Below are 23,426 nucleotides of genomic sequence, written 5' to 3' on the forward strand. Positions count from 1 at the left end.
CCCCATGGCAGTGTTTTCTCTACTCCTCATGGCAGTGTTTTCTCTACTCCCCATGGCAGTGTTTTCTCTACTCCCCATGGCAGTGTTTTCTCTATGGCCCATGGCAGTGTTTTCTCTACTCCCCATGGCAGTGTTTTCTCTATGCCCCATGGCAGTGTTTTCTCTACTCCCCATGTCAGTGTTTTCTCTACTACCCATGGCAGTGTTTTCTCTATGCCCCATGGCAGTGTTTTCTCTACTCCCCATGGCAGTGTTTTCTCTACTCCCCATGTCAGTGTTTTCTCTACTCCCCATGGCAGTGTTTTCTCTACTCCTCATGACAGTGTTTTCTCTACTCCCCATGGCAGTGTTTTCTCTACACCCCATGGCAGTGTTTTCTCTATGCCCCATGGCAGTGTTTTCTCTATGCCCCATGGCAGTGTTTTCTCTACTCCCCATGTCAGTGTTTTCTCTACTACCCATGGCAGTGTTTTCTCTATGCCCCATGGCAGTGTTTTCTCTACTCCCCATGTCAGTGTTTTCTCTACTCCCCATGGCAGTGTTTTCTCTACTCCTCATGACAGTGTTTTCTCTACTCCCCATGGCAGTGTTTTCTCTACACCCCATGGCAGTGTTTTCTCTATGCCCCATGGCAGTGTTTTCTCTACTCCCCATGACAGTGTTTTCTCTACTCCCCACGGCAGTGTTTTCTCTATGCCCCATGGCAGTGTTTTCTCTACTCCCCATGACAGTGTTTTCTCTACAGCCCATGGCAGTGTTTTCTCTACACCCCATGGCAGTGTTCTCTCTACACCCCACGGCAGTGTTCTCTCCACGCTCCATGGCAGTGTTTTCTCTACGGCCCATGGCAGTGTTTTCTCTATGTCCCATGGCAGTGTTTTCTCTATGGCCCATGGCAATGTTTTCTCTATGCCCCATGGCAGTGTTTTCTCTACAGTCCATGGCAGTGTTTTCTCTACACCCCACGGCAGTGTTCTCTCTACGCTCCATGGCAGTGTTTTCTCTACTCCCCATGGCAGTGTTTTCTCTACTCCCCATGGCAGTGTTTTCTCTACAGCCCATGGCAGTGTTTTCTCTACGGCCCATGGCAGTGTTTTCTCTATGGCCCATGGCAGTGTTTTCTCTACTCCCCATGGCAGTGTTTTCTCTATGCCCCATGGCAGTGTTTTCTCTACAGCCCATGGCAGTGTTTTCTCTACACTCCATGGCAGTGTTTTCTCTACAGCTCATGGCAGTGTTTTCTCCATGCCCCATGGCAGTGTTCTCTCTATGCCCCATGGCAGTGTTTTCTCTATGGCCCATGGCAGTGTTTTCTCTACTCCCCATGGCAGTGTTTTCTCTACTCCCCATGGCAGTGTTTTCTCTACTCCCCATGGCAGTGTTTTCTCTACTCCCCACGGCAGTGTTTTCTCTATGGCCCATGGCAGTGTTTTCTCTATGGCCCATGGCAGTGTTTTCTCTACTCCCCATGGCAGTGTTTTCTCTACTCCCCATGGCAGTGTTTTCTCTACTCCCCACGGCAGTGGTCTCTCTACTCCCCACGGCAGTGTTTTCTCTTCGGCCCATGGCAGTGTTTTCTCTATGGCCCATGGCAGTGTTTTCTCTATGCCCCATGGCAGTGTTTTCTCTATGGCCCATGGCAGTGTTTTCTCTATGCCCCATGGCAGTGTTTTCTCTACTCCCCATGGCAGTGTTTTCTCTACTCCCCATGGCAGTGTTTTCTCTACTCCCCACGGCAGTGTTTTCTCTATGGCCCATGGCAGTGTTTTCTCTATGGCCCATGGCAGGGTTTTCTCTACGCCCCATGGCAGTGTTTTCTCTACTCCTCATGGCAGTGTTTTCTCTACTCCCCATGGCAGTGTTTTCTCTACTCCCCATGGCAGTGTTTTCTCTATGGCCCATGGCAGTGTTTTCTCTACTCCCCATGGCAGTGTTTTCTCTATGCCCCATGGCAGTGTTTTCTCTACTCCCCATGTCAGTGTTTTCTCTACTACCCATGGCAGTGTTTTCTCTATGCCCCATGGCAGTGTTTTCTCTACTCCCCATGGCAGTGTTTTCTCTACTCCCCATGTCAGTGTTTTCTCTACTCCCCATGGCAGTGTTTTCTCTACTCCTCATGACAGTGTTTTCTCTACTCCCCATGGCAGTGTTTTCTCTACACCCCATGGCAGTGTTTTCTCTATGCCCCATGGCAGTGTTTTCTCTATGCCCCATGGCAGTGTTTTCTCTACTCCCCATGTCAGTGTTTTCTCTACTACCCATGGCAGTGTTTTCTCTATGCCCCATGGCAGTGTTTTCTCTACTCCCCATGTCAGTGTTTTCTCTACTCCCCATGGCAGTGTTTTCTCTACTCCTCATGACAGTGTTTTCTCTACTCCCCATGGCAGTGTTTTCTCTACACCCCATGGCAGTGTTTTCTCTATGCCCCATGGCAGTGTTTTCTCTACTCCCCATGACAGTGTTTTCTCTACTCCCCACGGCAGTGTTTTCTCTATGCCCCATGGCAGTGTTTTCTCTACTCCCCATGACAGTGTTTTCTCTACAGCCCATGGCAGTGTTTTCTCTACACCCCATGGCAGTGTTCTCTCTACACCCCACGGCAGTGTTCTCTCCACGCTCCATGGCAGTGTTTTCTCTACGGCCCATGGCAGTGTTTTCTCTATGTCCCATGGCAGTGTTTTCTCTATGGCCCATGGCAATGTTTTCTCTATGCCCCATGGCAGTGTTTTCTCTACAGTCCATGGCAGTGTTTTCTCTACACCCCACGGCAGTGTTCTCTCTACGCTCCATGGCAGTGTTTTCTCTACTCCCCATGGCAGTGTTTTCTCTACTCCCCATGGCAGTGTTTTCTCTACAGCCCATGGCAGTGTTTTCTCTACGGCCCATGGCAGTGTTTTCTCTATGGCCCATGGCAGTGTTTTCTCTACTCCCCATGGCAGTGTTTTCTCTATGCCCCATGGCAGTGTTTTCTCTACAGCCCATGGCAGTGTTTTCTCTACACCCCATGGCAGTGTTCTCTCTACACCCCACGGCAGTGTTCTCTCTACGCTCCACTGCAGTGTTTTCTCTACTCCCCATGGCAGTGTTTTCTCTACAGCTCATGGCAGTGTTCTCTCTATGCCCCATGGCAGTGTTTTCTCTACAGCCCATGGCAGTGTTTTCTCTACAACTCATGGCAGTGTTTTCTCTACTCCCCATGGCAGTGTTTTCTCTACGCCCCATGGCAGTGTTTTCTCTACACTCCAGCAGGAGACCACATACCTTCTATAGCCCTTATATCCATTGACCCATTCTGTCTATTATAAAGAAGTGATGTTGAACTTCCATAGGTCATCTTTACAGTACGGGGATCTGTGTGCCATCTAGTGGCAATCCCATGACAACAACGGTGACTTGCATTTCAATACAGTCTACAATAGGCCAACCTACACACAACCACAAATAAACAAAGCAGTGGGTTAGCAAACATATGGTGTCTTCCTATTCATTCATCTGACTAAGACCCAGTACAAACATATTCTTCCATATAAGAGCTATGAGTGGAACCTCGAGCAGTGGAGGCTGCTGAAAGGGGGAACGGCTCATAATAACGTCTGGAACGAAGCGAATGGAATGACATCAAACACATGGCAACCGTGTGTTTGATGTATTTGATACCATTCCACTTATTCCGCTCCAGCCATTACCACAAGCCTGTCCTCCCCAATTAAAGTGCTATCAACCTCCTGTCATCAAGAGAGCCTCTTTCCATGGTAAAACCAGGTATATTTCAATCCATCTCTAAATCCGAGATAGCTTGTTGTGAGACACATCGGTGTTGCATTCCTACCTACCAGCTGTTTAGCCTTGTCTATGCTGCACTACAGACCTGTCATTGGCACAACAGAACAGAATGCCTCAGTTCAAAGCTACATGAATATGCATAGATGTAGCTTAATTATGCTTGTTGTAATGGCAGTGTTCCAGGTTGATGTTTTTGCAGTCGTGCTGCACGTTTCCAAGGATTGCTGTGTCATTAACAGGTTGTATGTATCAAGCGTCTCAGAGTTGCTGACATAGGATCAGATTTTGTGTTTTAGATTATAATGAATATGATTATATGGACAGGGAAGACCTGACTCTAGATCAGAACCCATACTCTGAGACACTTGATACATACAACCCCTGATGATTAGCCCGCGACACAACTGCAAAAAGGTTAAGTGAACCGCCTGGGCCAGTTAACCTGGATCAGCACCGATGTTTCAAGCAGTGAGCATGTGTGTGCCTCTGCTTTGAGGAATCTAGGGGTGTATCTCAGTCATCTAAATTGGGTTCTTCTCCTTGTCTCCTTTCCGCCATTGGCATCCACCATACTGCTTTACATTTTCAGATGAGTACAGATGAAGAAGAGACGAGGGCAGGAAGCTACTCCAGACTATTGAGATGCACTCAAAGAGAGCAGTCACTGCAATGTCAATGACATAATAAACCCTGTGTTTAAACAGCCTTTTTAAAGGGGTACAAATATACTGTAGTGTGTTGTTTTATCATTGGTAAGTCACCTATCACACCATTCCAAAGGTGTGTGCGTGCACGTGCACACGCACACACTCACCACAGCAGGTTGGTGGCACCTTAATTGGGGAGGATGAGCTCGTGGTAATGGCGGAATGAGTGGAATGATATCAAACACATGGTTTCTATGTGGTTGATGCCATTGCATGAGCGTCGTTCCAGACATTATTATGAGCTGTCCTCCCCTCTGCAGCCTCCACTGTCACACACACACACACATACAGCCCGTGTGTTCTCGGGGCAGTACCCATGGTAACGAACCCTGTGAATTCACAACACGTTTGTGACTCTTGGGGCCTGGGAACATAGATTGTGCTACTCTCATCAGTTAAGCTGAGGTTTCCACATGCACACTCTCTCTGTGTGACTGGATGGCTGCAGCGTCTGTGTGTGTGTGTGTGTGTGTGTGTGTGTGTGTGTGTGTGTGTGTGTGTGTGTGTGTGTGTGTGTGTGTGTGTGTGTGTGTGTGTGTGTGTGTGTGTTTGTGTGTGTGTGTGTGTGTGTGTGTCAGTCAGAGGGTTCAGGGAGTTTGTGCCCACGCAGAGAGTGGTAGAGAACCTTTTAAGGTACCTGCAGGGATTCTGTGGTAGAGCACCATTTTAGGTAACACGCTGTGCCACTGTAGGCTCAATTAGAGTGGAGATGACGACCTCACGAAGGCCTTTAGTGACACTGTGTTAACTGTTAACCATCTGTCTCTACACACCAGTGGAATCTTCAAAACTACAGACATAGAGTGACACACAGTGCAAGACGTTGTGGCTGATGAACATAAACAGCTCATGGGCATTGCATTAAATATATATACAGGGAACTTAGACTACTAACTAAAGTGTTCGAACAGGGGTGTCAAACTCATTCCATTGAGTTTAGTGTCTGTTTTTTTTTTATTAAGACCTAGACAACCAGGTGGGAGGAGTTCCTTACTAATTAGTGGCCTTAATTCATCAAGTCCAAGGGAGGAGTTAAAACCCGCTGACACTAAGCCCTCCGTGGAATGAGTTTGACACGTGAACTAGAATGACAGCTAAAATGTAATCCCCTGAAAAGCTAGGTAGAAATGGAAGTCCATTGGAACAGAGAATGTGACCTCTTGTGGCTAATCCAAAACATGAACCTCCAGTTTAATTATTCATGGCAAGGGGGTGTTTTCATCCACAAGGAAGGCTGCCTCTTACTTACACAGCATAACACATCAATGACCTTTTTTTGACACATCATTTCTGCCTTTTGTCAATGAAATCTCTCTATGGGAGCCGTGGTCAACCCACTGAAGGATGTGGACAGAGAGCTTGTGATTCTACTTCAGTATTTACTATACTCAGCACTGAGAGCCCACTATGGTTGCCTTTACACAGGCAGCCCAATTCTGATCTATTGCCACTAATTGGTTGTTTAATCAATCAGATTGGCTCTTTAGCCTATAATATCAGAATTAGGCTGCCTCTGTAAACACAGCCATTGTGATTCAGCAGGTACCTTAGAACTGAGTCACATCTTCCTCCACGGTCTGGGTTCAGATGTCCTCTGGTGAAGGAGTAGGCTTCACTGTCTGTTGGAAAGTATTTTTAAAAACGTTTTTAAAGAAGATATAATACTGTGTAATTCACCATAATGTAATTTCAGTAAAAAATGTGTTTTTCATCAACTTAACCTTTTATCTGTGTGTTTGAGTGTGCAAACTGACTGCTCCCAGTCCCACCTGTGACTAAATGGGATAAAATGGCACCATTTGAAATGACTGTACAACACAAACAAAATACATTTTGTCAACTCAGATTCACATGCATCAGACTGTACCATATAGAACTGGACAGAAGTTACACAACAACAACAAGGCTAGGTTTTACAGGAAATGTTTAATTAGACAACTGAACGCATGCCAGGAAGAACCATGTTACAGCAGAGGTATCTGTTCTCTCCTCGTCCACCCTACACACTGTGAGAGACCGGAAACATACCACAAACCACCAGGAAACCTTGCTATCTGCTGTCCATTATTGCAATGACACATCAGTCTTGTTGTATACTGAGGGGGAAACACATAGTTGTATGAAAAGTTGAAGGTCTTAATACAAGTTTTGGGGTTGGAGTAACATCACTGGGGTGTATTCATTAGCAGACACCATAGCAAAACGTTTAGCTACAGAAAACGATTTGCGACAAAAATGTGCGTTTGTTATTGGACAAGTTCAGGTTAGTCCCTCCCCGTTTAGGCCTGTTTGCTTCTGTTTGGTTCCTAACGAATACACCCCTGGTACATGTTGGCATCTTTGTTTTGGCAAAAAGGAAGAATATTCACATCTCTCTTGCACATGTTGCCCACAGGACCTTTACCTCTCACAGGAAACATCTAGAGACAATAGAAAAGATGCACTTAAGTAGCATTCACATGCAGCTTTAACTCAGCGTCCTCAGACTAGGTTTAGATTGGAACCTTTTCCTTACTAATTCTTACATAGGAATTCACAGCTAATGTTTATCAGGTTTTGGGTAGTATTATCTTACATAAAATGAGTATTTGGGATGAACGAATTAAATAGGTGGATGGGATTCCAAACTCCAACGAAAACACCTCCTGGGTAGAAAAATGAGCCATTTAGGAAAAGACCAGAAGAGACAGAAACGTAGAAGAGGGTTTGAGAAACTTGTGCTTATCATCCTGAAGGCTCTCAGTCTGGATACTGTAAAACACACAACAACCCCCTGCTCCCACCTTCATCCCGTGGTTCACTTCCGAAACACGCCCCCCGGAAAAAAAGGGAGTCCTTGACAGAGGAAGTCCGTCCTCATTGGTCCGTTTGTGTTTCTCAACGTGCCACAGTTTTTTTTTCTTGATTATTGATGAGCCAAAATACCAGAATATCAAAAATAAATGCAACCCTTTCACAAAACAATGAGAAATAAATAATCAGTGGTGTTCTGGTTGTATATATTTACATACATAAAGAGTCGTTTCGTTGTTGTATGTATATGTACAGAATCAATAGGCAGTCTGTTTTCCAGACTGAGCACGAACATATGACTGGAATTATAAATTCACACGCAACTCCAGGAGAAAGCAAAGAAAGAAAAATAACTTAAAGGGGCAGGTCAAAAAATTCTACTACGTAATTGTTTACCCATACAGGGATGCAGTGGTTTGTAGGGAGAGAGAGAAGTAAATATCAAATAAAAACAGAAAATAGATTTTTCTTTCATAGGACTCCTTTAACATAAAAAAACCTTACATAGCGAGTAACTGGCGAGAAATAGCTTATTCAAATCATGAATATTGACTGACTACGACATGCACAATGCTTTTCAAGCCTTGGGAGGAAGAGAAGCTTGATTTTGCTGCACAGATCACAGGCTAATGTGGATTTTGTCGTTTTATATTGAATAATTCTGTTATTGAACTATAAACAATATGCAGGGCACCGTTGTGGATTGTTAATCAGCTAACTGTGCCCCATTTAATCTGTTTGACCTATAAGACAGTCAAGCTCTATGTACAAGCCCAAAGTGCTCATTCATGAGAGTCATTGTGAATCGAATAAGTTGAATAAAGTTGAGCCGACAAACTGTATTGTGGGAAATGCAGTTCACTCTCTGAAAATGACTGTGCTTCTTTTGATGTATTTCGGTTCTAGTTTGCAATCGACTAGACAAATGATTCTTATCCTCATAGTTCTTCCATTCTCTATATAGTGGACATCCTCTTCCTTCTGCGCATGTCAACAAGGCCAGTAGCTGCAGTAACGGACGTCCCTACTGAACTTAAATGTCTTAACCCCTTCTGAAATGTCTTCTGAAATGTCCTGTAGAGGCCATTGTCCAAACTTGTCCAGAGGTCTGAATATGTATCATCCTCACTGAAAATGAATGTTTTTTAACCCCATCCCAGTCCCATACGGAAGTAGCGTCTGTACAGAAGGGCTGTGTGTCCGCCAGATAACTCTGTCCCACTTGCAACACGCACCTGGACTACACAGTTCCTCAAATTGTACCCCCTGGGCCACTATATCCACATGGTTAGCATGTACAGTACGCATACGATTCCAGTTTAGCCTCAGTCTTCAATGTCCTGTTAGTCGCCAGTCTTCTCCAAGTCTTCACAGGGTATTTGCAGTGTGTGTGTGTGTGTGTGTGTGTGTGTGTGTGTGTGTGTGTGTGTGTGTGTGTGTGTGTGTGTGTGTGTGTGTGTGTGTGTGTGCGTGCGCGTGCGCGTGCGTGTGCGTGTGTGTGTGTGTACCCAGGTCTGTAACCCTATGACCTAGTAGCCATGGCGTGTGTGTGTGTGTGTGTGTTTTAGAGCATTCCATTGGGACGGTATATTTCTGTCTACATATTATGTGTGAATGAGCATATGACCATGAGTATTGCATTATGTGGGATCCTACATTATATCTTTATGGGATAGCAAGTCTATATTTTAATGTACAATATGTGTGTAAGTGTGTGTGTTGCTGTGTGTGTGTCTCAGACACTCCGCGGGGGTCTCTGTTGCTCATGGGTTCTCCTGTTTCGCCCCTTCTTATTCTCCTGCATTCGCCTCCACTTGGCCGTGTGCTGGGGTCCACCTCTGGCCCCACCACCAGGCACCTGGGTTCCCCCCAGGGCGCCTTGGCCCTTCTGGGGGCTCTGGGTGTTGGGTGTGGCCTGAGAGTTCTGGGCATTCTGGTTGTTGTTTTTAGGGGCCTGTGCCTGGGTTAGCGTACCCGCATGGTGTTGCACCTTCTGGGGGTTCGTGCTCCGGGGGCTCCCTTCTTTGTTCTGCTGCTGCTGCACCGTAGGATGCCCGCTCTGCTGCTTCTGGGCATTGGGTGCACCTGCGCCAAGAGGACTACTTTTAGGCTTTAGGCCTGAGCTTGGAGCTCCGCCGTCAGGCCTAGCCAGACTTTGGTCATTGGTGGTGATGGTGGGGGTTTTCAGACGCCGCTGCTTGCGCTCCTTCCGCCACACACGCTCGCAGAACTCCTCCACGCTGTTCAGGTCAGGGTGGTCGAGGAGGGAGAGGAAATCCCTGTACCACAGCTTGTGTTTTGTTGAGTGCCCTGCACCAGCAGGCCCACCTGCACCACCAGACCCACTACCTGCGCCACCAGACCCTCCAGCTCCACCCTGAGGCCCACCAGGCAGCAGCTCACCCAGCCTCTGTGTGGGGATGACCTGGAGGGAGAGGCGGAGGAGGGGCTGGATGAAGCCGTGCTCCACAGCGTGGCAGGTGTAGACGCCTGAGTCGGCCTGGGTGAGGATGCGGATGAGCAGGCCCTGCTCCGTGCGGATCATCCTGTCCTCGGACTTGATCTGGAGAGAGAGATGGAGAGGGAAATGAGGGGGATGGGAGGAAAGGGAGGGGGGAATAGAAAGGGTGGGGTGGATTCAATATCCACTCAATATGGTTACATTTGAGTGCATGGCAATTGATTATTAACAAACTGAAGCAATTTCAGGTAATCATTTGTGAAGGTTTAGTGTGATTGCAAAGTTATTGAAAATGATTGGGACGTTATTGAGAATGATGGTAAATAGGACACATCTTGCATGCAGAGTGTGTGTGTACCCACCTCATGTTTGCGGTCCTCGTTGGGTCTTTGGAGCTGCCAGTAGATGAGGGCTCTCTGGGACTTGGGACTACACTCCAGGAACATGCTGCTGTTCTCCACTCCGTACACACTCCTGTCCTCCACATGACCCAGCCCGTCCACGTCATCTACACGGACACAAGGATAGGGTTACCAGAGAAACACCACAGTGGGGTTTTGTGTGTGTGTGTGTGTGTGTGTGTGTGTGTGTGTGTGTGTGTGTGTGTGTGTGTGTGTGTGTGTGTGTGTGTGTGTGTGTGTGTGTGTGTGTGTGTGTGAGAGATGAGAGCGTAAAATAAAAATCTAAAGCGTTTGTACCATGATGCTGCAGGTCGGAGCACTGGGAGAGGGGATCTCCATTCCTGATGTCCTGGCGTCTCGTTCTCCTATGAAACAACCAAAGAAACATACACATGTTAGATTGTGTTCCCAGTGAGTTAATAAACGTCCCTCACACACAACATATCAACCTGTAGGTGTCGGTCAGGCCCCTCACTGCTCTGTTTCCTCAGACTTATTTCTCTTCTCCCCAGTTCCATCGGGAAGGAGCCAGTGATTGAGGGCTCTATGTACTGTGACGTTTCTACCACTAGAGGGCGGTCTTAACCAGTGACACAGCTGACACATTTGTGCAGTACAACTGAAGAACAGACCAGAACTGTTTATTTCACCATCAGTCCTCTGTTAAGTCTGATGCTATTGAGTGGGTGGATAAATAAAAAGAGAGAAAATCACAGGCACATTTAAAAACTACCTTTTGCTTCTATTAAAGGAATGATTCACTGTGATTCATCGTTCAGGGACATGTCATTACTAAACATGAAACACAGATAGACTGGGCCTTGAAAATCCTGAGTATGTCCTCCACGACTTGAAAGACCCTTTAGTCGATACAGTGTGTGTGTGTGTGTGTGTGTGTGTGTGTGTGTGTGTGTGTGTGTGTGTGTGTGTGTGTGTGTGTGTGTGTGTGTGTGTGTGTGTGTGTGTGTTTTAGAGCATTCCATTGGGACGGTATTTTTCTGTCTACATATTATGTGTGAATGAGCATATGACCATGAGTATTGCATTATGTGGGATCCTACAACATGCTTCCCTGTGCTCCCTATGTGTTCCCTGGTTCATTACCACTAAGATCATAGGCTCTTACGTGTCGTAAAAATCTGAAGGGAGAGAGGGGAGCACAGCCAAAGGTGGAGGTCTCTAGGTCTCGTGTCAGGGTTTCTATAACCATACAGGACATATATATATATATATATATATATATATATATATACACACACACATATAAACAACATGTACACACACCCATTTACCTACCCACACACACACACATAAATAAATACACTTACACATGCATACATCCCCTCCGACGCACACACCCTGCTCCTACCCAACACCCAGACACACACACTCCACCACTCTTCCTACATTTCCTCCCAAGCATTCCTGCCTTTGGCTCTCTGAACACGTGCAGGGCAGTCAGAGTGCCTGCTGAGCCGAGCCCGGGCGTCTGGTTCTCATTTAGCTGGAGAATAACATATTTGGAGAGTACTGGAGCGCCCCAGCAGCTCTGACCAAGGGTGTACCACCACCCCTCTACCGCCCTCCTTCTGAGGCTGCGATTCAATTCTCTCATACTTCCCTAGTGTAGATGTTGATCTTAGGTCAGTTTTGTGTTTTCGGACCTGATGGTTAGGGTTAGGTTTCAGGGAGGGTACGTTGATCCTAGATCTGTATTTAATAGAGAGTTGTGCTGGACGGAGGTGGAGGGCTGGTAGTGGTCAGGCTAATCCTGCTGGATGGAGGAGAAGGTCATTTATGGGTGTGTTTGTTCATAGCTCTCGGCTGGTGGGGTGAAGAAGTCAGACGGCTTCTGTTGGCCTATTATTTGGTGTGTGTGTGGCTATGTGGGTGTTTTATAACTCTTGGCTATAGGGTGAAGTGGTTCTAATACTGCTACTGGCCAGGACTGTGTGTGTGTGGGGAAGCATGGTTTTACCACCCCTGAGCTGTGGAATGCACAACAATCACACAAATTGAATGTGTGTACCAGTGTATTTGTGTACGTGTACAAAGGCAAGAACAGTAGGTGAACCCTTTGGAATTACTCGGATCTCTGCATAAATTGGTCATCAAATTTGATCTGATCTTCATCTAAGTCACAACAATAGACAAACACAGTGTGCTTAAACTAATAACACAAATTGTTGTATTTTTCTTGACTATATTGAAAACATCATTTAAACATTCACAGTCTAGGTTGTAAAAAGTATGTGAACCCCCTAGGCTAATGACTTCTCCAAAAGCTAATTGGAGTCAGGAGCTAACCTGGAGTCCAATCAATGAGACCAGATTGGAGATGTTGGTTAGACCTGCCCTGCCATATAAAAAACACACACAACGTGTGAGTTTGCTATTCACAAGAAGCATCACCTGATGTGAGCCATGCCTCAAACAAAAGAGGACCTAAGATTAAGAATTGTTGACTTGCATAAAGCTGGAAAAGGTATTTCTCTAAAAGCCTTAATGTTCATCAGTCCACAGTAAGACACATTGTCTATAAATGGAGAAAGTTCAGCACTGTTGATACTCTCCCTTGGAATGGCCCTCCTGCAAAGATGACAGCAAGAGCACAGTGCAGAATGCTCAATGAGGTTAAGAAGAATCCTAGAGTGTCAGCTAAAGACTTACAGAAATCTCTGGAACATGTTAACATCTCTTTTGACGAGTCTACGATACGTAAAACACTAAACAAGAATGATGATCATGGGAGGACACCACGGATGAAGCCACTGCTCTCCAAAAAAACAATTTCTGCACGTCTGAAGTTTGCAAAAGTGAACCTGGATGTTTCGCAGCGCAACTGACAAAATATTCTGTGGACAGAGGACACTACAGTTGAGTTGTTTGGAAGGAACACACAACACTATGTGGAGAAAAAAAGGCACAGCACACCAACATCAAAACCTTATTCCAACTGTAAAGTATGGTGTAGGGAGCATCATGGTTTGGGGCTGCTTTGCTGCCTCAGGGCCTGGACAGCTTGCTATCATCAATGTAAAAATGAGTTCCCAAGTTTATCAAGACATTTTGCAGGAGAATGTTAGGCTATCTGTCTGCCAATTGAAGTTCAACAGAAGTTGGGTGATGCAACAGGACAACGGCCCAAAACACAGAAGTTAATCAACAACAGAATGGCTTCAACAGAAGAAAATACACCTTCTGGAGTGGCCCAGTCAGAGTCCTGACTTCAACCCGATTGAGATGCTGTGGCATGACCTCAAGAGAGCAGTTCACACCAGACATCCCAAGAATATTGCTGAACTGAAACAGTTCTGTAAAGAGGAATGGTCCAAAATGTCTCCTGTTGTGCAGGTCTGATCAGCAACTGAGTTTGGTTGAGGTTATTGCTGCCAAAGGAGGGCCAACCAGTTATTAAATCCAAGAGTTCACATATTTTTTTCACCCTGCACTGTGAATGTTTACACCATGTGTTCAATAAAGACATGAAAACATATAATTGTTTGTGTGTTATTAGTTAAAACAGACTGTGTTTGTCAATTGTTGTGACCTAGATGAAGATCAGATCTAATTTTATGACCAATTCATGCAGAAATCCAGGTATTTCCAAAGGGTTCACATACTTTTTCTTGCCACTGTATGTGATATGTGGGCATGTATGTTTGTATGTGGATTCTGTGTATATATGTGTATGCATAGGAACTTTTCTGTCTGTTTGTCTTTCTGTGTGTGTGTGTGTGTGTGTGTGTGTGTGTGTGTGTGTGTGTGTGTGTGTGTGTGTGTGTGTGTGTGTGTGTGTGTGTGTGTGTGTGTGTGTGTGTGTGTGTGCGTGCGTGTGTGTGTGTGTGTGTGTATTCATACTTTATGTTTACAAACCAGCATCCTACTACTTCAGACCCTCATTCTGATTTTCTGCATTCATACTTGCCTGTGTGTGCATTTATGAGAATGTCTGTGTGTGTGTGTTCTTACCGCTTGGCGGTAGGGAAGTAACGGGAGCACTCTGTTCCATCCCAGGCACAGTAGGGGTCACGGGCCAGACAGCACTCAGCGCAAGCCTTCCCGTACACCTCACAGCGGTGCAAAGGCATCTGGGAAACGCCTAGCGCCGAGCCCAGGTACAGCTGTTGCTGTTTGGTGGAAAGCTCCATTGCTGTGATGGGGGTGGGCTCCTGCAGAAAGACACAGTTAGAAAAGACATAACACTCTGATTCATTTAGACACCCCCCTCATAACTCCCTATGGAATTTCCCCACTCCTCCCTTTTATTTCAGAGCTAGACATTGATCACGCACGCTTCACTTCCCAACAAAATGACTGGTGTTCTATTGAATATTTTCCATGTAAATGCAATCAATTATAACCATAACCAGTTTCCCAGTGTGTGACCGTACCCTGAACACGGTCATCTCCTCCAGGACCACCTCTTCCAGGTCATGCCAGCTCTCTCTTGGGATGGTAACCACCTTCAGGACCGTGCCCAGGTCTAAAACAGGAAACATACATCAGTATTCAGTTATCTCTCTGACTCAAACCACGTACAGGACCGTGCCCAGGTCTACAGCAGGAAACATACATCAGTATTCAGTTATCTCTCTGACTCTAACCACCTTCAGGACCGTGCCCAGGTCTACAACAGGAAACATACGTCAGTATTCAGTTATCTCTCTGACTCTAATCACCTTCAGGACCGTGCCCAGGTCTACAACAGGAAACATACGTCAGTATTCAGTTATCTGTCTCTCTAACCACCTTCAGGACCGTGCCCAGGTCTACAACAGGAAACATACATCAGTATTCAGTTATCTCTCTGACCCTAACCACCTACAGGACCGTGCCCAGGTCTACAACAGGAAACATACATCAGTATTCAGTTATCTCTCTGACTCAAACCACGTACAGGACCGTGCCCAGGTCTACAACAGGAAACATACATCAGTATTCAGTTATCTCTCTGACTCTAACCACCTTCAGGACCTTGCCCAGGTCTACAACAGGAAACATACATCAGTATTCAGTTATCTCTCTGACTCTAATCACCTTCAGGACCGTGCCCAGGTCTACAACAGGAAACATACAGCAGTATTCAGTTATCTGTCTCTCTAACCACCTTCAGGACCGTGCCCAGGTCTACAACAGGAAACATACGTCAGTATTCAGTTATCTCTCTGACCCTAACCACCTACAGGACCGTGCCCAGGTCTACAACAGGAAACATACATCCGTATTCAGTTATCTCTCTGACCCTAACCACCTTCAGGACCGTGCCCAGGTCTACAACAGGAAACATACATCAGTATTCAGTTATCTCTCTGACTCTAACCACCTACAGGACCGTGCCCAGGTCTACAACAGGAAACATACATCAGTATTCAGTTATCTCTCTGACTCTAACCACCTACAGGACCGTGCCCAGGTCTACAACAGGAAACATACATCAGTATTCAGTTATCTCTCTGACTCTAACCACCTTCAGGACCGTGCCCAGGTCTACAACAGGAAACATACATCAGTATTCAGTTATCTCTCTGACCCTAACCACCTACAGGACCGTGCCCAGGTCTACAACAGGAAACATACATCAGTATTCAGTTATCTCTCTGACTCAAACCACGTACAGGACCGTGCCCAGGTCTACAACAGGAAACATACATCAGTATTCAGTTATCTCTCTGACTCTAACCACCTTCAGGACCTTGCCCAGGTCTACAACAGGAAACATACATCAGTATTCAGTTATCTCTCTGACTCTAATCACCTTCAGGACCGTGCCCAGGTCTACAACAGGAAACATACAGCAGTATTCAGTTATCTGTCTCTCTAACCACCTTCAGGACCGTGCCCAGGTCTACAACAGGAAACATACGTCAGTATTCAGTTATCTCTCTGACCCTAACCACCTACAGGACCGTGCCCAGGTCTACAACAGGAAACATACATCCGTATTCAGTTATCTCTCTGACCCTAACCACCTTCAGGACCGTGCCCAGGTCTACAACAGGAAACATACATCAGTATTCAGTTATCTCTCTGACTCTAACCACCTACAGGACCGTGCCCAGGTCTACAACAGGAAACATACATCAGTATTCAGTTATCTCTCTGACTCTAACCACCTACAGGACCGTGCCCAGGTCTACAACAGGAAACATACATCAGTATTCAGTTATCTCTCTGACTCTAACCACCTACAGGACCGTGCCCAGGTCTACAACAGGAAACATACGTCAGTATTCAGTTATCTCTCTGACTCTAACCACCTACAGGACCGTGCCCTGGTCGACAACAGGAAACATACATCAGTATTCAGTTATCTCTCTGACTCTAACCACCTTCAGGACCGTGCCCAGGTCTACAACAGGAAACATACATCAGTATTCAGTTATCTCTCTGACTCTAACCACCTACAGGACCGTGCCCAGGTCGACAACAGCACATTCAATACACTACAATATAACTGTTCAGTCACTCAAGGTCAAAAGAAGGAGGCAACGAATCCTTGCAGGATTTCCTTTTTATTGAAGTTGATGTCAAGGTGAGCGTCGCTCAAGGGGACATTTGCTTGGCTTAGGTGCTCATGCAGCGTAACAACCTTGAGCACAAATCATAAATTCCCCCCCAAAAAACATGGACTTTTTTTTACGTAGCATTCAACCAGTTGGATTGCTAATTTAAAAAAAAGGATAATCTAAAAAATAAATGAATCATATCTCACTGACCTGTTCCAATGAACATGACGTCGTACTGTCCGTCCTCGGCCTCCACCTTGTCCACCACTAGCTGGGAGAACTGGTAGTCCACATCAGTCCTCACCACGATGGGACGACCCCCGATGGGGTGCACGGGGTTAAACATGGCCGGGTGGCCCCGCGCAAAGGTGATCACATCATCAGGGAGGTCCTTGGTGGAGTCAAAGCCCCCAAACGTTTTACTGGGGCACTATGAAGAACAAGAGGCTGTAGGTCAGGTTTAGTACATCTATGTGTCTGGAACTGAGGTCATAGCTGGGGCACTATGAAGAACAGGAGGTTCAAGAGTTAACAAGTCACATTTAAGACATCTATGTGTCTGGAACTGAGGTCATAGCTGGGGCACTATGAAGAACAGGAGGTTCTAGAGTTAACAAGTCACATTAATACATCTATGTGTCTGGAACTGAGGTCATATGTATTTCATGTTGAGCCGTGTTATAATAAGTAGGGAATATGGTTATTGAGGTTATTGTGATGAATACTAATGTTAAGTTTTCCTTTCATAAGTCTCCTATTACCTTGCTATAACTATTGATATTCATGACTTCTATAAAAGTTGACATGTGTGCCATCAGTCACTTGCTACTTCCATACGTAAATATAGGTATCAGTTGTGAATTACTTGTATTTGTCTATTAGCTTCTAAGTAGCAGCTATGATGTGCTATAACTTGTCATAACCCCCATATGACCCCCCTGTGACTCACCGTGCCAGGGCGGGGGTAGGGCACCCTCCCCTGGAAGGGTACCCACTGGTAGGTGGGCCCATCTCGGTGGGCATAGGGACCCAGGAAGACCCTCCGGATGTCTGCCATGTTGTACATACACACTGCTGAGCCTTTGAATATGTTACTGTAGAGGGGGAGTAGGGAGGGAGGGAGAGAGGATGAGAAGAGAGGTAGAGGGAAAGAGGGAGAGAGGGAGAGAGAGAGGAGGGGGGGAGACTGTGAGACCCATAACCATCACAACATAAGACAATAATAATATCCAGGTCTGATATTATAGCTGTAGAAGAGGACAGAATCAAAGCTCACCCTGACATACAACAGACAGACCAAGAAGAATGTTGTCATAATTTAATGGAGAGGATGTCGGTTAGAAACATGGCTGTGATAGAATCCAGCTTCCAGAGAATGGACAGGAATTTAGGCCGGTTACCAACGAGCGAGACCGTAATTCACCCCTAATGGAACACAGTTGGAGGGAATGATGGGAATGCTGTGTTGCAGTATTCCACCACTGTAGGTTTTCCAATGGACAATTCCATCATTTGTTCCAAGTTCTAAAGTGTATCTGTGTGAATCGTAGGGCTGGACAGAATCATTTACAAGAAATGGTTCAAGACCATAACAATTCCTCTAGAATGAATTTAAACAAATCCTTGTACTGCCATAAAATACAAAACAATACATTTTAATTGACTAGATACACATAATAGTGATTATTTATGGACATGCAGTAGTTTATTGGTCCATCTGAAACTATATTCCCCTGTGGCTTGGGTAAAGTAGTGCACTGCGCTATACAGAGAATAGTATCACTTGAGATTAGAGCTGGGCGATGTGGAAAACCATCCATAACACCATAAATTGCCTGAATTGATGCAGTAATGATAAATTGAACGTTGCGTTTATAACAGCAGTGTTCAACCGTTTAATATTACAACAATAAAAAAGTGGAAAACATGTTTCTTTGCAACAAGGCCGATTGAGCAAATGACACTCTGGAGTATCTGTGGTAGACTTGGGAAAAGCAGCTGATTCGGCGACCAGTGTGGCGAGTGCCGCTGGCTGTTGAGAAGCTTTCTTGACATGGACATAATGTTTACTATCACATGGCTAACCTTTGTTTAACCAGCTAAACAGCTGCTCTTAGTGAAAATCTTTCTAAAACAGAAAACGGACACAATTCAACGGATATTAATCAACAAAGAGGTAAAAATATGTAGGATATAAGAATATGTTGAAGGCTAGCTGCTCACTTTTGTGTCTGTGTCTGCAGGTATACCTCCCTCACCTCTTCAATGAATATCCCATAGGCCTCTACATTATGGACAAGATATGTGTATGAAAACCATTATCAAAACAGCTTTTTTCATTCACATTTAACACACAAAAACCAAGGTATGAATACTGTCGTGTGCATTTTTTGTTGATCATCTGTATAATGACTATTTTTGGGATTCACAGACTTCACCCTCCCTACACCTCTGATGAATATAACAGGGAACCTGTTAGATCACGTTGCACTGCAAAATCATTCTGGCTGTGGATACGGAGAACATCACCACATTAACATCAACAGGCCAGAGGATATACCCATTAGACTTGGGGCTCTGCTGGGAGTTTACCTCATATTTCTATTTATTCATTCTGCTTTGCTACTAAAATCATAATAAACACTGACAACTGCAATGTGATGTTATTGTTCTCATTGTTATGCATATTGTTATTATTATTAATTATAATAACAATATCAATAATAATAATAGGGGAGGGGAGTTAGTTCAAAGATGTACCCCAAAAGGTTCTTCAAAAGGTTATTTGAGAAACCGTTAAAAGGGGTTGTTAAAAAGGGTTATTTGAAGAACCATTAAAAGGGGTTGTTTAAAAGGGTTATTTGAGGAACCATTAAAAGGGGTTGTTTAAAAGGGTTATTTGAAGAACCATTAAAAGGGGTTGTTTAAAAGGGTTATTTGAGGAACCATTAAAAGGGGTTGTTTAAAAGGGTTATTTGAGGAACCATTAAAAGGGGTTGTTAAAAAGGGTTATTTGAAGAACCATTAAAAGGGGTTGTTTAAAAGGGTTATTTGAAGAACCATTAAAAGGGATTATTAAAAAGGGTTATTTGAAGAACCATTAAAAGGGGTTGTTTAAAAGGGTTATTTGAGGAACCATTAAAAGGGGTTGTTTAAAAGGGTTATTTGAAGAACCATTAAAAGGGGTTGTTTAAAAGGGTTAATTGAAGAACCATTAAAAGGGGTTGTTAAAAAGGGTTATTTGAAGAACCATTAAAAGGGGTTGTTAAAAAGGGTTATTTGAGGAACCATTAAAAGGGGTTGTTAAAAAGGGTTAATTGAAGAACCCTTTTAAAGAGGTTCCCCGACAGTTTCAATTTGAAGAACCCCTAAATGACACACCAGGAACCTTTTATTTTTAGAGTGTACAGCGCAAACTGATCTGGGACCTTGGCTATAAAGCACAACCTGGTCTGGGACCTTTTCCTATAAGGCACAAACTGGTCTGGAACCTTTTGCTATAAGGCACAAACTGATCTGGGACCTTTTGCTATAAGGCACAAACTGATCTGGGACCTTTTGCTATAAGGCACAAACTGATCTGGGACCTTTTTCTATAAATCACAAACTGATCTGGGACCTTGGCTATTCAGCACAAACGGATCTGGGACCTTAGCTATACAGTACAAACTGATCTGGGACCAGGCTAGCATATTGTGACAATGACTATAGGAGTTGGCTATACAGCACAAACTGATCTGGGACCAGGCTAGCAGTGATGTAGGTGGCATAGGAGCATCTGTCCACCCAAAACCCCAGATATCAGTAAACCATTAAAGATTAATGGAGGAGCTTTTGTAAAATGTTAATTAGGGAGAAATGTAATTAACCGCTGGGCATACACAAACACTCTAATCCCTGACACGCCTGAATGTTGGACAGACACTAGTGCATATTGAATACACACACACACACACACACACACACACACACACACACACCACTGGTATCAGTACCATCGATCTATCAGCAGCAGCCTATGGGCCTCATTAAGTGGAATATTAAAAGCCAGTCCCCTGAATCCCGGGCTCTATTCATCTCTGAAACAGGCCACTTACAAAAACAATTAAACCAGTCTAATTCCTCAAAGCCTGTAATTGAATTTTCAAGTGCTGTGTTACACTGCATGCATTAGAGATGGTGGAGAGGAACAGACCTGCACAGTGATTGGTTAAACAAAATGATGAGCCTGTTTTGTTTGTTAACGAGCTTGGCTTCTCCCTCTCCCCCCCCCCCCTCTCTCCACTCACATCTCCTCTCTCCACCCCCCTCTCTCTCTCTCTCCCTCCCCCCTCTCTCCACCCCCCCTCTCTCCACTCACATCTCCTCTCTCCACCCCCCCTCTCTCTCTCTCACCCTCCCTCTCTCTCTCTCCCTCTCTCTCTCCCTCCCCCTCCCCCTCTCTCCACTCACATCTCCTCTCTCCACCCCCCTCTCTCTCTCTCACCCTCCCTCTCTCTCTCTCCCTCTCTCTCTCTCTCTCTCTCCCCCCTCTCTCTCTCTCCCCCTCTCTCCACTCACATCTCCTCCCTCCACCCCCCCCCCCCTCTCTCTCTCTCTTCTCATTTTCTCTGTACTCATTCTTATTACTAGGTCTGTGATTAATGATGAAGTGTTTGTCCTAATCGTGCGGCGGCGGCTCCAGACAATGCCGCTCGAACATGGCACGCCGAACGCCGCCAGCCGTCTAATCCATCATCTGAAGAAGCCCCCCTCGCCAACATTGTTTTTCGCCTCAAGCCGCTTTTAACTCGCTTATTTCATCTCGTACTGCCCAGCAGTGTGTACAGTACAATAGAACCACGGCTCTGGAGGCTACCCCTGTCGAGGTCTGAGCGTCGGCCAGGGAGAGGGAGACGTTCCCTGGGGAGCGAGGATTGTGTCCCCCCTCCCCCACCCCACTACCTCTCCACCACTTAATCAGATTTAGCTCCAATGTTCCACAGAGTTTTACAATGAAAGGGGACAGGTAGCAGAGAATGGTGAATAGGCTAAAAGGGATTTTCAATCTGAGGAGGAGGTGAGACAAGGTGATGTCTGGCCACCTGGAAGAGGATTAAAGGAGGCAAAAAGGATTTTATAAAGGATTGTTTAGGGATTACAGAAAGAGAGAGAGAGGACAGTAGAGATATGAGCTTTGTGGTGTTTTAGTAATTTGTCTAGAATGGTTTCACTGTTATACCGTACAGATCCCCTAGCAAACATAGCACATGTGTACTATGATCAATAGTAGTAGTATTGAATACACACAAGGGCACAGTAGGTTTTATGAATCATAAATATCTAGATCATTACCTAGAAGTGGTGAAGACAGCATAGATCACTGGGTTCTTAGGATCTTTGGAGCTCATCAGAAAGACATCCTCTGAAACACATAGAAACCACATCGGAACATTAGCACAACCATCCCGACATCATACAGTGTTTCAATGAAGCGATGCTACCATACGTACCCCTCTCGGGTAGAAAGTACCCACAGAGAGGCTCACATACACACACACAGTTCCTTACGCAGCTCGTCGAAGTGTGTGTCGATGCCGTTGAGGCCTGGCACTGAGCAGGTCAGTCTGGCCTTGAGGAAGGTGGTCCACTTATTGACCAGACTCCTGTGACCTCCCAGGTCATTCTGCAGGGACAGACACACACAAACACACACACACGTTACACACACAAATAAACGCACACACGCTACACACACAAACACACACATGTTACACACACAAACACACACACGTTACACACACAAACACACACGTTACACACACTCACAATACACACACAAATAAACACACACCGTACACACACAAACACACATACGTTACACACACAGATAGTCTACAGACAGGCATGAAAATCCACAATATATAAGACTTGTGTGAATTCAGCTTTGATACTGGGGAACATCTGTGTATGTGACATATTTCTGTGTCCCTGTGAATGGAACTGTGTGTGTGAGAGTTTAACATGTCCATGACTTGTGTGTGAGCTTAATATATCCATGATGTGTGTGAGAGTTTAATATATCCATGATGAGTGTGTGAGTGCATGCTAGTTTGTTTCAGTGTGTTTTGTGTGCGTGTCCATGCGTCCATGCGTGTTTGCGTGTCTGTCTGTGCATGCCAGTGTGTGCATGGGATGCTTGTGTGTGTGTTTGTGTGTGTGTTGTTACCTTACACAGTTGTCCTATGCGGGCAATAGTGGCCTTGCCAGTGTGTTCTCCGTCCATAGCGTTCTCTTTGAAGAAGAGGAAGATCTTATCATCCTCAGGGTTGTCACTCTCTGGGATCAGGTTTACACCTACAAACCTGGGGTCTGACACACACACACACACACACGTTAACAAATACACGGGTACAAATACACACACACACACACACACACACACACACACACACACAAATTGCTTACAGACATGATCATACATTCAAACACATATGCGCAAACACAGATACATGAGCACGCAAACAAACACCAGCTTGATAAACAAACAATGACTAATTTTCACCAGGGCTTAACCATGAAACCCTCATATCCGCATTAAACCAACCGCTATTTAATTCCACCATGTCCTCCATCCTCCAGTCCTTCATAACCCCTATTAGAAGACACCTCCATCCTCCAGTCCTCCATAACCCCTATTAGAAGACACCTCCAGTCCTCCATAACCCCTATTAGAAGACACCTCCATCCTCCAGTCCTCCATAACCCCTGTTAGAAGACACCTCCATCCTCC

The 23,426-nt window shown here is 45.3% G+C and overlaps 1 protein-coding gene across 1 annotated transcript; it reads right to left on the minus strand.

Annotated features, from left to right (window-relative positions):
- Positions 1 to 6,397: 6,397 nt before the first annotated feature.
- LOC139395905 (semaphorin-3aa-like) lies at positions 6,398 to 23,000 on the minus strand. Its single transcript, XM_071143216.1, has 10 exons — positions 22,863 to 23,000; positions 22,205 to 22,319; positions 21,989 to 22,058; positions 17,604 to 17,748; positions 16,865 to 17,084; positions 14,540 to 14,631; positions 14,118 to 14,317; positions 10,443 to 10,510; positions 10,107 to 10,252; positions 6,398 to 9,846 (listed from the first exon to the last, which is right to left on the minus strand). The coding sequence occupies exons 1-10, from the start codon at positions 22,917 to 22,919 to the stop codon at positions 9,019 to 9,021; spliced, it is 1,941 nt and encodes a 646-aa protein (XP_070999317.1). The 5' UTR covers positions 22,920 to 23,000; the 3' UTR covers positions 6,398 to 9,018.
- Positions 23,001 to 23,426: the final 426 nt, after the last annotated feature.

The sequence above is a fragment of the Oncorhynchus clarkii genome, unplaced genomic scaffold, assembly GCF_045791955.1.
Source record: "Oncorhynchus clarkii lewisi isolate Uvic-CL-2024 unplaced genomic scaffold, UVic_Ocla_1.0 unplaced_contig_2415_pilon_pilon, whole genome shotgun sequence".
NCBI lineage: Eukaryota > Metazoa > Chordata > Actinopteri > Salmoniformes > Salmonidae > Oncorhynchus > Oncorhynchus clarkii.

What these genes read in the sequence shown, in the direction of transcription:
- LOC139395905 (XM_071143216.1), bottom strand. Translation starts at nt 22,919, where the DNA reads ATGGACGGAGAACACACTGGCAAGGCCACTATTGCCCGCATAGGACAA. An exon ending in AGGAGATGACCGTGTTCAGG is followed by an intron (nt 14,318 to 14,539) that starts GTACGGTCACAC and finishes GTCTTTCTGCAG; the next exon opens with GAGCCCACCCCCATCACAGC. An exon ending in ACGAGGACCGCAAACATGAG is followed by an intron (nt 9,847 to 10,106) that starts GTGGGTACACAC and finishes CTCTCTCTCCAG; the next exon opens with ATCAAGTCCGAGGACAGGAT.